This window comes from Manis javanica, chromosome 9 (assembly GCF_040802235.1).
Source record: "Manis javanica isolate MJ-LG chromosome 9, MJ_LKY, whole genome shotgun sequence".
In the NCBI taxonomy this organism is placed as follows: Eukaryota; Metazoa; Chordata; class Mammalia; order Pholidota; family Manidae; genus Manis; species Manis javanica.
This window is the reverse complement of record NC_133164.1, coordinates 44,178,987-44,194,527: the sequence shown is the minus strand read 5'-3', so window position 1 is coordinate 44,194,527 and position 15,541 is coordinate 44,178,987. Positions and strand designations below refer to the sequence as shown.

The 15,541-nt window shown below is 39.6% G+C and overlaps 1 protein-coding gene across 5 annotated transcripts in view; it reads right to left on the bottom strand.

Moving 5' to 3' along the window:
- Positions 1 to 1,258: 1,258 nt before the first annotated feature.
- Positions 1,259 to 15,541, bottom strand: part of DIAPH3 (diaphanous related formin 3) — a 573,382-nt gene continuing 559,099 nt past the window's right edge. For all 5 annotated transcript variants that reach the window (XM_037022985.2, XM_073212547.1, XM_037022986.2 and 2 more), the window contains one exon: positions 1,259 to 4,680. In XM_037022985.2, the coding sequence (XP_036878880.2) occupies positions 4,418 to 4,680 (263 nt within the window). In that variant the 3' untranslated portion in view covers positions 1,259 to 4,417. The remainder of the gene's footprint in view (positions 4,681 to 15,541) is intronic.

Below are 15,541 nucleotides of genomic sequence, written 5' to 3'. Positions count from 1 at the left end.
TTTTGGCTGGCTGGCTGGAGGCCAGGTGGGTGTGGGCTGGGGTGTCCCAGTGCTTGGGCTTCTAGGGTAAAGTCCAGAAGTCTCCTTAATGGGTGCCAACTGGGGCTATTTGGCAGAGCAGCCAGTGTCAGTGAGGCATGGTCTGGGGGGACTCCAGGGTGACAGTGGGTTAGGCACATGCTTGCAGGGTGACCAAGGGTGGAGGGGAATGACCTGGAGGTGTTACAGGTGCATACCAGTCAGGGATGCTCTAACGGGACAGGCAAGAGCAGAGAAAGGTATGGTCTGTGGGTCTGCCAGCTGGTGCCACACTTGTGGCCAGGGGTAGAGGGGTGCAGTCCAGAGTTCTCCGGGGTGGGGGCCATTATGGGGCAATTGGACCTTTGTGGGGAGGGTGTTTAGTCACAGGTGGGCCCAGGAAACCAACTTGGTTAAATCTGTAACTGCTGTGTGTGCCCTGACTGTGCTTGTCTGTATTACCAATGTGCAAAGGGAACATAAACAATGGTCCTCACCAACACCTCTGGTTCCACAGAGAGTTCTAATAGTTTGCTATCATTTAGAGGGTGCTTTAGTTCTGAAAATCCTTCACTTATAGTGTGGTTGCCTTTTAAACCATGGCTTTTTCTTGTGCCCCAAGGCAGGCAAACAAGTGTTCTGATCCCTGAGTGACATCCTTTCCTAAACTGCAGGTCTGCATTGAGGGTGGGGCTCCCTGTTACTGTTACTGTCTCTCCTGCTATTTTTTATGTGTTCTTTTTATCCCTCATTGTGCAAGTGTTCACTCAGGCCTCAGTCTTTCCTTAAGATGAGCTGCTCTGTGTGTAGGTGTGAGGAGGTGGACTCAGGCTCTTTCTACTCCACCATTTTGAACCCATGTCTTTCTTATGCCCATCTTAAAAAACAAAGGGATGTTTAGCAATAATGAATTTCATGGTTTTATGTTCCCTTATTTTCATTTTATGGGAAGATTTGGATTCAATTTTGAAATGCCATCCAGTCTCTGTGGTTCTTTGGCAACTCCATGTGTTTTGCTGAACAATAGCTATTAGAACAAAATGGTTTAACAATTTGGCCCTAGGATATATTTTAAGAACACTCATGCCTGGCAAGGGCAGGTAACAGCTACCTTTTAACAATGCACCAGACAAAACTGAGTACTGGGTCACTGCCAGTTTCAATTCCTAGATCTGAAATTTTTCATGATATAAATAAACGAATATGAATGCCACTTTGATTTTCAAATTAGCAGTTTATATAATGAGCCCTATTTCTTTCCAAAAGTTACCCAGTCTGTACAAAAAGATTGCCACAGAAGGAATCACATCAAATGTGCCCCCTTTCGCCTTGTGCTTGACCATGAAAGAGAGTTTAATAAGAATGAAATACAGCAGAGATATGTGTTGTAGCCTTAACAATTCAGTTTCTAGCTAGTAAACTCAGATCTACACTGCATTATATTTTAAAATAAGAACACAGGAACTAATTTGTGGCTAAACTAACATTTCAAAGTCATTTATAACTCTTGTTTTTGAATGAATAGTATGACAACAAAGCTTTGGAACACCTTTGTATAAATAACTGCATTTTTTTAGATTTGCTAGAAAATTTTGATATGAGTTATTGAAATGTCCACTCCCTCATAATCATAGGTGTTTTGACATATTATTTAAATAGTCATGTTAATAACGTATGTACATGTATATACAATAGTCCCCTTCATCTAAAGTTTTACTTTCTGTGGTTTCAGTTATTTGTGGTAAACCGCAGTCAAGAAGCAGACAATCCTTGCTCTGAAATATGATCAGAAGGTCCATAGCAGCCTAACTATATGTCACTCACCTCACTTTGTTATATCACATCAGCATGTTATCATCTTACACCATCACAAGAAGGGTGAGTACAGCATAATAATGTCTTGAGACAGACCACATTCATGTTACTTTTATTATAGTAAATTGTTATAATTGTTCTTTTTATTATTGTTGTTAATCTCTTACTGTGCCTAACTCACAAATTAAACTTTATTATAGATACGTATGTATAGGAAAAACATATATAGGGTTCAGTACCATCTGTGGTTTCAGGCATCCACTGGGGGTCTTCGAATGCATCCCGATGGATAAAGGAGGGTTCCTGTATAATTAGATTGCTTCCCTTATTTTTAAATTACTTGTTAGTGGCAACTCTTTGCTTTTGGACAATTCAGCAATCACTTAGTTATTGGTGTGTTCTTGCCAAATTCTCTACACTGATGTGAGAGAAAGGGGAGGAGGTTCTATTTGGGGTTTGTCACTAGCCTAGATGGAACATCCTCATCAAGGGCACTGAGCTGTGTCAGATGGTTTCGAGTTGGCCTTCTATCCACTAATTCGAATGAAAAAACTGCAAAGAAACGTGGAATTTTTCCTTGGTGTTTGCCCTCAACTTAAAAGTCATTGCTCTAGTTTTCATCTACAGTTGGTTACAGGACTGTTGGGAATTGTAAAGTGGAATTATAGCCCCTGTCCACTGTTGAAGGGAGGGGCTTGTATCATGGAAACACCTGTAACAGAAAATTATCTGCTTTTCGGTTGGCTCCTTCCTCTGTCAACTCATTGTTTTGTGTTTTCCTCTGTTCAGGCCTGCTTAGAGCAGGCGCGTGTCAGTAAGGGAAGGGAGGGAGGGGAAGGGCAGGCCCCTGACCTGCAGGAGGCCAGCCATTGGTTCCTGGGCCTCCTGGTAGAAGACTGTCCTTCAGCTCCTGCAGGCAGATGCTCTGGGGGCTAATGGCTCAGTTTCAGTAGTTGCCTGTCTTTCTCTGCCCCTGGGGGTCTGTGTCATTTTCACTTCTCTTCACTCGCCAGGTTGCTTCTCCCCTGTGGCAGCTCTCCGACCCTGTTTCCAGAGTGCACACCTCCTACCTAGTATGTCCAAACTATCTGGCTGAATTTCAGTTTTGTTTCTGAAAAGCCAAAGTCCTTGTAAAATCATGTTAAGAACACGTAGAATTCTTCCATTTAAATTCTTCATTTGCTGTTAGAGTTCTTGCCTGCTTAAATATCCCTCACCTTTCTTGATTTTTAAGATCTGTTTTCAGGAAAATGGAAGTTGCAACTAGTGGGCAAAATGCACATTTCAGCATTACGTACAAGAGCAATTTATTCCCACATTGGCTATGGATAACACTCTGTTCCCCAATGTCTATAAACAGGGCCTGGTTCATAGTTATAATTAATTAACTTTATTAACTTGGAGCTGAAAGGAGGTGGCAACTTAAACAAGGAAATAAAAAGCAGTGGACCTCGCCAGACTGGTGCCACATAACTGCTTTTTAACTGAAGGTAAAAGAGCAGTCACTTACTTATTGCCAGTGATAAAGCAAAATAGATGCTTAGGTAGACTGCACAACACAGTCTATTTCCAGCTTACCACAGAATATGGTAACTATGAAAACGATTTTTTTTCATTTAGTGCAAATCACAAGTTTATTTTCTTTGATAAAAATTAAGAGTCCATTTGATGCCACAAATGAGGTAAAACTGCAATATTTGCAAAGGAAAACTTTCTCTGAACACTTCAGATCTTCGTTAAAGTTTTTGATTGTCAGATCAAAGAAACTGCAGTTTCAAGTTTGTTCATAAAATTAATTTAAAGAAAAATCTGTTACATGGTAAGTTTCAAAATGGCAATTCTAGCCCAAGTCACAGTCACCAGAGGAATAAGTGCTCTCAGGTAAGAAATGCAGCAGAACTGTAACAGAGCATACATCTACTTTATACAGAAGCACGTGCATTTTGCAAGGAGAGTGCACACATTCTTATTACATAATTTTTGGAACAGGGTTCAATTGCCTTATAGTTTCCTAAAGGGTCTAAATTAACATGAATTCAAAAATGATGATAATGAGCTTACTAATCATTTCCTCACAGCTCAGTTAGATTCAGTTTTATGCTTTCAAGGCTATGTTGATAGCATGTAGATCCCATTTAAGGAGAAACCTGGGCCCTATCTAATAACATACATGGATATACATGGCTATGTAGCAAGACATGAGGTTGATGATTTGATGTTCACTAATGTTGAAATAGTAAAGTAAAAATTATATATTGTAACTTAGAAAGATGGTATTTTCTTAAGAATACATGGCTACCTACCTGTTCTCTAAAGCAATGTGTATAATCCAACCACCAAATATAGAACACACTAATACCAGATAACAAAAAAAGCATTAAAGCCCATTACAGTCTTGAATTAAGCCAAAACCTTAAGTGCATAGAAAAAGCATTGCAGTCATGTATTTAGCTTTATTTTTGTAATACATATCTTAACTTAAAACTACATAAAAAGTTTCTTATGTAAAAAGCAATTATTTTTCAAGTGGTAGAGCTTAAAGCATGGCTTTATATTTGGCGTAATCATTTTTTACCAGTTTAATTTATAAAGATCGTAATCTTGCCAGCAGGGCTTCAACTTCAGGAATGGATTCAGTTTTAGAAACAGAGCGGAGAAGTTCCATTTCCTTTTTTCTGTTGCTCTCTCCTTTACAGACTTCCTTCTTCTCAACTGCCTTGATCCTCTCTGTAGTTGTACGAGTGTCTAGATTATAATTAAGTTCCTTGGTGACTGAAGTCCTTGTTGAGTTGCAATTGATATTGTGGTGCAAACGTGACCCTTCTGTCAGCTGCACTTTCTGATTCTCTGTAGTATGAAAGAAAGAAACATAAAACATCACTGTGATAAGGACTGTGCATATTATGAACCATAAATTTAATTATTCTCAATAAACCAGTCCTCTTAGACTATTCAACAGAGAAAGGTAGACTTAAACACACAGAGGTTAGGAATATGCCAAGACATAAACAGACAATCATTTCATTAGCACTGATGCTTATTTCTTCCTCCTTTATGCCTGAAATGCTCATCACTCAATTATTATCAAGATTTGGTATCCTTTATTTCATTCCAGTGTTTGCTCAAATGCTAAGTAGATAGAGAGGCCTTCTCTACCATTCATCTAAACTAGCATGCATTCTTTCATCACTGTAGCTCCATACCCTTCATAGAATTCAGAACCCTGGATACATCATATGCTTGTTTACTTCTTCGTTGTCTGTCTTTTTATTGGAATGTTAGCTCCAAGACATTGGGGACCTTGTTTTAAATATGGCTGTACTATCAGTGCCTGAATGACTGTGGAGCAAAGTTAGGTGCTCAATAAATATGCATTGGATAAAGAAGTTATTTCCATACTCTTTGATCCAAGATAACGATTAGTTTGAACAATGAGGTTAATTTCCTTTTAGAACAAAACCAAGGAAGAAAGTTTCTAATAGGAATTTAAACAATGATTTCCCTTAAATGAAATACTGAATTTGGCAAGAAAATTGTTAAAACTTTCTAGCAAATCATGTCATGATTTGTTAAACATGTACACATGCCACATGTATAATATACAGGTAATGTATACATATATACATATATGTTCTTTTATTGGTAAGTGACAGTGATCCTAACCTATCAAGGCTGTGAGGAGAGTTACAATAGCTAATGACCAAATGGCTGTGGCTGATTGACTTTCCCAAAGACCATTAGATTTTCTTTTAATTAACTGTGACTTTCACATTGCACAACTTTATGAGTGATGTCTCTCAGATATCTCAAACTTTTGAAAAATAGACACCCTCAATATTCATGTAACCTTGAACAGGGCTTGAAAATGGCTTCAACAAACTTGACATGACATTTAAAGTTTTTTGGTTATTCACTGAGAGATGTTCCATTATCCCAATAGTAATGACTTTGGAGCACAAGCAGTCACTCATGACAGTGTGTTTTATGTGAGTGCTGAAAATTCCAACCGAAAACAGCCTGTACATTAAAAGGTGGCTGCTGAAGATATTTACTGCACTGCCATTTTCTGACCAGGGGCTTCCAGTGATGGATGAGTATTTTACACACTTTTGTGGACAATCTCAACACATTTTTAGAAGTATGATCACCTTTCAGCTGTTGAAAGAAAATACATACACTTTTCTTATCACCTTTTCTATCAGGTGGGCAACTGTTGCTCAAGAATAAAACTCTAACAGAGCAGTAATTTTCTCTTTGAGCTGTTTGTACTGTGTAGTTTACAATGTACATATTATGATTACCATGCAGAGCACCATGCATATGGTATTCCTACAGTTCCCATGACCACACAATTAAGTTTCAATATCCACCCTTCTGCCCCAAAGAGTGTTTGAAAACTGCATTTGTACCTAAGTGCAGATTTTTAGTCTGCCTACTGCTCCCTTCCCCAGATGTTCCTGTCTTTTCCTGTCAATGACTCCATTGTGCTGATGTCCCCAGAAAACCAGTGGCTATGCTGCTCCTGGGCAATCGAGTTACATTTTTGATGGTGGAGATGAGATTAAATTGGCTGAACTAATGAGTCTATAATATACATAAAGTATTCTGTACCTTCTCTGGCTATCAAACCTAATTCCACACGTGGCAAAGTGAAAAAGAACATGAGATTTTAAAGTAAATTCTTGTTGAAACTCAAGCTTCCCCACTTGGCTTTGTCAGGTTACTTGACTTCTCTGAATCTCACGTTTTAATAAACAACCACATAGAGTAGTTGTGAGACTAAGGGAAACAGGGTAGGCAACTGCTCTTTCAGACACTCGCTTTCCCTCCCCCTTACAAAGCTTTCTAAGGGAGGCATCTGCCATGGGGGCTTGTCCAGATGCTCTTACCTTTCTGACTTTCTGGGGACCACACTAAAATACCATTTTATTAATAGCTTGCATTTATATAGCACCTTTATTTATAAAGCATTTGTTGCACTTTAAACATCACTACCCTTGTTTTATAGATTGAGAAGTAAAAGCAAAAGAGGTTAAGTCATCTGCTTAGACTAGTTACTGAGTAAATCAGTGGCAGAAGCCAAATGCTGTCTGTAGAGACACCAAGGCTGACTTAAATTTGAAAAGCATCTTGCCAAGGAAAAGTGCTAAGTTTCATAATAACCATATCCTTATACTTCAAAATGCCATCTGACACATTTAATTTTCCCACCTTGGTAAGGCAGACAGTGTACCTACCTAAACTACCTGAGCACATTACGGTCAAGGTCACAATGTACTCCTTTTCTTTCCAGGTCTCACTTGAATTCATGACTGTGAACTTCCACTATGACCTTAATCCCACTGCACTTCCCTAGTCCATTCACTCTTGTCTTTTCCTAGACAACTGTTTTATACCTTCTCTCCTGTTAAAGGTCCAGCATGTTCTCCTTCACTCTCACTTACCTCATTTGTACATGCAATCAGAGCCAGCTCCCATTAGCCTCTCTCTACTGTATTGTTAAGGTTCCCTTCTTCATGTGATCACTCCCCTCTGCATAGAAGTTATGCTGTAATAACCCCAATCTTTAGAGAAAAAAGAAATCTATTTGACTCCCCACCCTGCTCCATTTACCACCTCAACTGTTGACTTCCTTTATAGCAAACCATGTCAAAAGAATCGTCCATTCTTGCTGTCTCAATTCCTCTCTTCGCATTTTTCTCTTGAACCCACTCCGATCATGCTTTTGACCCTTTATTCTTCTGAAACAGCTCCTGCCAAGGTCCCTAATAAACTGAGTGTTGCTGACAACACAGATTGTATGTCCAGTTGGATATTTTAGTTCTTTACTCAACCTATACCAGATCCAAAGATGAAATGCCCAGCAGAGCCTGGGTTTTTCTTTCACTATTTGCTCTTTGAACGTCTTTGGAGGTTTAGGTGGATGACAATGGGCGGGCCGATGCAGGCAAGAATATTTCTATCCTTTTTGAGAAAACTCCAAATAGCTGTGGGCATAGTTTAGGGACAAAATGACCAAAGTAAAACCAAATTGGCATTTAACTCTTCTGTGGTTCCAGGTGGAGAATTTTTTCATGAGAAGGAACAGACATGATATAAAAAGGAAAGAGGCCATTCCTGAGACCACTGAAGGAATTAAAAAAAAAAAAGTGCATAAAGACTTAGAGAAAGAGCTTATAGCTCTGCTAGAAATTCCTAGATAATAGTTCAGACCTCACCTCTATCTCTTCCGCATACCAACAGCCCCTATCTGGGTCCTCAGCTGCTTTCTTTTTGATTTGTCTGCAAGCCATGGGAGACCTGAACTGTGGAACTGAGGGAGTCACATCTTAAATTGTAAAGCTGATAAATGAAGTTGGGTTGGAGGTGTTTCCTGTCCCACTTACATTAGAGAAAATGTCTACACGTAGAGGGAGCTCCTAAACAGGAAGTTCACTTTTATATAGAAATTTTATCATAATGTTGGTTCAAGGACTGGTGTCTTTTGCCATTACTATTACCTTAAAAGTCTGCTATTGGTGGCTACATGTGGGCTGAACTGTAGACCCAAATTCCACACAAAAACATGCATTTAGTTTCTAAATGGTTCACCTGAAACATCAGGGGAGGCCACAACTCTGTAAGTTGGAAAGAATTCTGTACATGTTCTCAGAGGCATGAAATAAATTGTAATTTGAAGCTGGTAAACTCATATCCTTTTCATATGAAATTAGTTCCAAATCACAAGATGACATACTTGGACACGTGGACTCTTTCAGTGAAAGATAAGGCTGGAGTATCAAGAAAAATAAGTAATTTCTATTGCTGTCAACTCAAATCCTTACTAATACACATTTTTAAATGGAAACTAATATTAAGGCAAAGTGAATGATTGCCTCTCCAAACAGAGACAATAAGCTTGTGCTATTATTTTATGAATTGAATCTAAAACTTTTTTTCCCCCTTTAAGGAAATAGTCCACATATCTTGTGTTTACGTTTCTATGGAAACAGAGCATACTGTTTCCCTTTAAGATAGGAAAACTCACTTATTTCAATTTAATTCCTTATATGATTCTTACTATAAGAATAGATTTTGGAGTCCCACCACAGCTTTTTTTTCTGAACCTTAAATGAAAAGCTGGAAATTATTGAAAATCGAATGGCTCCTAAATGAACCCACTGAACTTAAAAATAAGAATAAAAGCCTTAACCTACATCTAGGGTTAGATCCCACATGACCTTTGGCAGACTATAGATTTGGATGACAAAGAAAGCTAAAAGAAGAAAACCTCTAAATAAACCCCTACCATCCAGAGCTAACATTTCCATTGTTTCCTGGGTAACACAAAAGACACAGGAAACTAAGAAAGTTGCTGAGAAAAGGTAAATATAAATCTATGCAACTTAGTATCCAAAGGAAGACATATTTCAGCAACAGTGGTTATGCTTCTTGAGCTAAGAAGGCAGGGGTGCGAAAGCCCTGGCTGACGACAGCCCTCAGGGAAAACCCTCTCTGCTGCAGGAAATATCAGTTATGGTTTAGGAAGAGGCATTATTCGTTTTAAGTCAGTATTGATCCCCCAATCACACTGTGGTTGTAACGGGCACTGGCTTCTTAGAAGTGCCAACTCTCAGATGAAATATAAAATTGAGCTCCTGCCTTTTGTGGTCAATGGTGAACCTGTGGCAGTTTTGACAGGAGGAAGAGTACAGAACTCTGGTGTCCTAAATTGACTGCACCTATTCAGTCAATTTCTTCTTGAAATTTGGTCTTTCCTTACAATTCTTTACCCTTTGCTCTTAACTATAACTGTGACCTACTAAGTAGCTGTTTGTTTCACCCCAGCAATGGCTTTACTTCAGAGAGAGAAAAAAAGTGACCCATAAATATAATTTTTAAAGCACTACTGGGTCTACATGATAGTAAAGTGTGTGACAAATATATGTTTTTAATCTATGCAATAACTGAAGTTAGTGCTGGCCGCCAGCAGCCCATATCCCTGTGGTTTTCCTTACTCTTGATTTACTGATGCTATAAATAATTGTCTTCCCTTGGTTTCATTTTGCTGTTCATTTTACCTTTTGTATTGAAAATGTATAAAAATGATAAAATGAGAAAAAAGTACATTTTGTATACAGTTCAAATCTTTTAGGAATGCCAGGAAATTCTTACCGAAACCAATTACATAAAAACAAAAACAATAAAACAATTACTCCCCCCAATGCAAACAAAACACACAAAGCAGAGGATGATAAATAAAAGATATCTCTGAATAGAGGAGATACTACACATTTGTCAAAGAAACAAACAACAGGCCCCAAATGGAGTCACCTGTGCTGAGCTCCACCTTAGGAAGTGAAGACATAATACCTAACAGGTAAGTTTCAGCCTCTCCTGAGAATGTAACCTTCAGCCAATCTGGAGTCACCTGATCAGCACTAGTGAGGTGATCCACCTGACAGACCCTTTCTGTCCCCCAAAGGTAGGTGATTTTGTCTGAAACAATACACTCTTTCATTGCCTTCCCCGACCCCTGCCACTTTCTGCTTATAAATCCTTCCATTTCACACAGCTCCTTGGAGCTCTTTTCCATTTGCTAGATGGGATGCTGCCTGATTCATGACTTGTTGAATAAAGTCAATTTGATCTTCAAATTTACTCAGTTGAATTTTTTTTAATAGATTTGGTAGCAGTGATGGGATCTGAAGTGAACTTCTGATGACTTCCCCAGGTGTGGGATCTGTGAACTTTATAAGTTCTCTTTCTTGCCACTTCTGAGGGCTGAGAGTAAATTTCTCTTGATTCTGAGCTCCTGTCATTTGATAATTGAGATCCCAATCTAATTGGCTTTCCAGTCATTTCCCTGGGGGCTTGTTGGTATTTCAGGCCCCAACCTCGTTTCACTGGTGGAAAACATTAGCCTTTGATTCTGTCCCAAGATCCACATGGAAGTTGTTAGTAGCAATTCTAGGTCCCCCCTTTGTGTGAAAACCTCAGTCCACCGTCCCCATTTGCTGACATCTGCCGGTTCATTTCTTTCTCCAATCCAGGGTTCCATGGTGGGAATCAGTGGTTGTGTGCACAGGGTCTTTTCTTGACCTGGCAACAATAGCATCTCTTGGTTACTGCTGGAATATTAAGGTACACATATTTGTCTTGTAGGTGTAGATAAAGGCTATTGCTAAGGGAATCTTGGAAGCTGGTTCAAATTTGGTGGGCTTGGGTTAAGCATTTAAAAATTGTTAGAGTGCTTACCTCCTAACCCAGAGACTTCCATGTTAGGGTGAATGGGTCATGAAACAGGTTAGATGGACTGTAGGGCACCTGCCAACCTCAAGAAAATTTCCGTGTAACAAAGTATACATTGTGGTGTGCAAACACCACACAATCCTCAATCCAGTGGCACATCCTTTTTAGATATTAGTTGGCTCTTGGAGACCCTAAGTCTTAGCTAAAAAAATAAAAATAAAATAAATAATAGTAAAATGGGATCCTTAAATTCCAAAGAGTTGAGTCCATCACTTTCCGGCACACCTATGTATTCCTATGTGGTTCCAGAATCTATAAATATCTATGAAAATGGCAAAATCTTATCAAAGGCAACCTAGAATTATAATAATTATAATCATTATGAGGAATGCTCCAATTAAATAAGATCATTCATTTAAGAGGTACATTTAAAAGTAAGGGTTTCTGCATAGACTGGAATAACTATTATAGTTGGTATGCAGAAGCTTCTAAAAGGCTTCAAGCTCCCAATATTGTTTCATTAAAAAATTTGTTGAAAAAGCTAATGAAAAAATTAAAGACACAAGTGTTTTCTAAAACAGAAGACAGTAAAACCAATGTGACTCCTTCTGCTCCCTTTTGTGCTGCTTTACCTGAGTAGTCTATTCTACTAATCCTCTATCTGAACCGCTTTTCACTCTGAAGAAAGTATTAAACAGTTACCTGAGGAGGATCTCCTGCAACTTCATGTGGTTTTATTTTAAAAGATATCTTTTATTCCTTGGTCAAAGATCAAAGTAAGGGCCATAGGTCAAAAATTTTCTAAACCCAGGGAGGATCCCCAAAAGTTTTCTGAAGAATTTAGAGTTATTATCTGGACCTATGGTCCCAGGCTGCCAGATCTTTATCAGCTTGTACACATACTGACAGGAATTGGTGAAGCCCAGAGATGGAGGCAGGAAGCAGGGTAGTGTTCCTGAGATCCTCAACCTTCACCACAGTCACCCACTGACCACAAAAAGCTTACAAAATGGCTACTGGTCTTTTAAAAGCCATTGCTAGAGTCTTCCCTCCCTGAATTTTCCCCTGTATTCAAACATGCACACAAAATAAAGATGAATCTGTGGCAGACTTTAAAGCCCATCTGAAGCTCTCTTCCTATGGCATTCCAGGTTCCATACAATAAATGAGGTCACCCAACCTGCTCTAACTGCCCCATTTATAAATAGATTATCTCCTGAGATTAGTGGATTGAAAAAAGGCAGATAACAGGATGGGAGGCAACTGGTCTGACTGAACTCTTGACCATAGCTGAGCACTTTGAAAAGACCTTGGAACAAGACCACAAACAAAAGTCCACTGAGCTGTTGACCTTACAGCTATGACAGCTCCAAGACCAGGCACCTAAAAAATATCTAGGCCCTTCCTTTGTCACACCCTCATAGGAGTCCACCATTGTCCTGCCAATCGGTTTCAGCCCTGGACAAGTTCGCTATGGATTCAATGAGACCAAGGAATAACAAATGGAATGTTTTTGGGGTGAAAGGGTTTATACTCAACTTTATTCCCACAGTTTCCAGGGTGGCAGGTCAATCACTAGAATTCCATCTACTCAGAGTGAGTCTGTATGCAGCAAGCTGGTCTCTGCCCTCACAGCCATCTCAGTCTCTGTCCTCAGAGCTGCCACCACTCCAGCCTCTGCTCTCCTGCAGCCGTGCCACCGTGTTGCCCAGAGCACTGGGCAGAGCTCTTCATATAGAGTCAATAGCAACGTATTTCCCACACGTGTGTAATGAGCTAGCCGACCAGGGCTAGGTGAGAATCCTGGTCATAGGAACCTTCACTTAAGGAACCACAGCCATTAAATCTGTGGCCCAAGGGTTGATGTTTCATTTGTAATCAACTGGGACATGGGGGGAAAAAGTGTCCTCAAAGTTCCTATGCAAATTCTTCAACAAGTGAAGTAGCTTTGTGGTCAGAAGCTGATAATCAGGGTCTGATAGGGATTTTTTTAAGGTCTCCCTCAAGCTAAAATAAAACTACATACCGGAAGGAAAGAAATATCTTCTAAAGCCCTTGTAAAAGGATTTACGGGTGACTCAGCCTATGATTTCATTTAAGTTGCAATCCAATTCCTTGAGGAATTAAAAGGAACTGTCCTTATCTAACAAATCTTTATAAAACCATTAAGTGGCTCCCGAAACAATTGAAAGTCCACCTATTCTTTTTATAAATCCCCAAACCTTCCTTATTTATCTTGAAAGGTTTGCAAGTATTGTACACATTTTGGCCTTAAAGGTCCTTTTTAAAGGAACTTGCATTGTTCTTTCCTTGTGCCTTTCAGATAAACATTCTACTTGATCCCTCCAGGAATTCTTACCCCCCGTCATCTCTTTAAAATACCAAGTTCAGGGAGGAAATTCTGATCATAAAAAAAAAAAAAGTGGTGGTCATGGGGAGTTTACTTGAAAACTTAGGTGAAAGGAAAATGTTGTGTCTTTTCCACAAACAACAAAAAGTTTTAGCCATCTCAATAGGTAACCCTAAGTTTATTCCATCTGCCAGAAACATAATTTGGATCCAACCTTTTTTATAACTACTTACTCATAGATAAACCTTTAAATGTAATTTATAAATCTGTTTGCATCTCTATGTTGTGTGTGTCTATGTATATGTGCTGTAAATGTGTGTTTTTTTTAAACCTGGGGATGGTATGACCAAAATTTATTTGTAAAAGAGCTCTAATTGGCTTGAAGAGAATTAAGCACTTCCATGAATTAGGGGTTACTAAAACTCTCAGAAATATAATAGAAACTAACCCAAGTGCTTTTTAAGTTCATGTGATCCGAGATAATCTTTGGTAAATAAAAGCTGATTTGAAAGCTTCTGGTATTAATTAAAAGGGGTGTGCCTTCTGATTTATCAGCATTGAAATGCAGACATCTAACTTCATTAATGCAGATATGCAACTTTATTCTGTTGGGCTTATTAGTCAAATAAGTTATTGTTTTCCCTTGTATGGAAAATGGAAATTCCTATGGCCAGGATCCTCACCTGACCCTAATCTACTTGATGATGTAATTAGCTTACTGGACAGGCTAATGCTTATACACCTGTTGGCAATAAGCTATTATTGCCTGTGTTGCTATATAAAGAGCTCCACCCTGTGCTTGGCAGAGAGCCTGGAGCAGAGGCAGAGCCTGGAGCAGAGGCAGAAGACAGAGATAGGCCTGCTGGATGCACATATCACTCTAGCACTTGACCTGCCACTGTGAGAGGAAAGCTTGGTATAAACCCTTTTACCCCAGAATGTTCCATTGTCATTGTCTTGCCAATGGGTTTCAGCCCTGGACAAGTTTGCTATGGATTCAATGTGACCAAAGAAATTGACAGCAAAACATTCTTGGGGTGAAAGGGTTATACCCAACTTTATTTCCAGGTGGCAGGTCAGTCACTAAAATCCAATTCACTCAGAGCGAGTCTGCATGCAGCAAGCCGGTCTCTGTCTCTGGGCCCCTCTGTCTGCACAGCCGTCCTCTGGGCCTCTGTCCTCAGCGCTGCCACCAGTCCAGCCTCTGCTCTGCTCTTCTGCAGCCTTGCAGCCCTGCCACCATGTCACGCCCACAGCACTGGGCAGAGCTCTTTTTTATAGAGTCAACAGCCATTTATTGCCCATAAGTGCAGAGTGAGCTAGTCAACCAGGGCCAGGTGAGAATCCTGGTCACAGGAACTCTCATTTTATCCAGTCATTTTTGAGTCTCAACAAATCCAGAGTGAACTTGCCCAGAGCCAAAACTCCCTTTGGCCTGGAGCTACATCCCTATTAAAATTTTTTAAGTAAGAAAAATGACTTAGGATGATGGTTGACTTTGTAGAATGTCATATGAGGTTTATGTGGTTAATCTAAATATAATTATTGAGAACAAGTGAATTAAAAAAAATGTAAGCCATTTTAAAAGTTGTTAGGTGAACTTCTAAAATATTTTTCCCAAACCTTTTTTGGTAACCTGAAGCCTTAAGGTTTTGCGAAGTTAAATAAAATGATGGATGGTCACTAACTATCTAAATCATTTTCAAGTAAGATTAAATACTGAAACATTAATTACTGAACATAGGTTTGTCTACTTTTTTCTTTCTTTTACAGAGGAAGTAAAGATACTTGTCTCCCTTTCATCATCGACTTAAATGTCCCTTTGGAACCTGGGAAGTGGCCATTGAGTGTCCAGCACCCCCAAGGGCTTCTCCAGGACAGGGGCACCCCAACCATGACTTTCAGAGTCACAGTTGATCCCCAGAGTCGACCCTTCCCTGCCTCCCCATGGTGAGAGTCCTCATTCACTGAGGCCTGGTCTCCCTTTATCTACTCGTAAACTCCTGGTACCAGGTACCAAGCCTCCTCAGCATTTTCACCTCGACCGCTTGGTTAGAGGTGGTATGACCCCCTATCTGGTCTTCTCCACGACCTGTTCAATTGCTCTGGGACACCTCAGCGACTTGT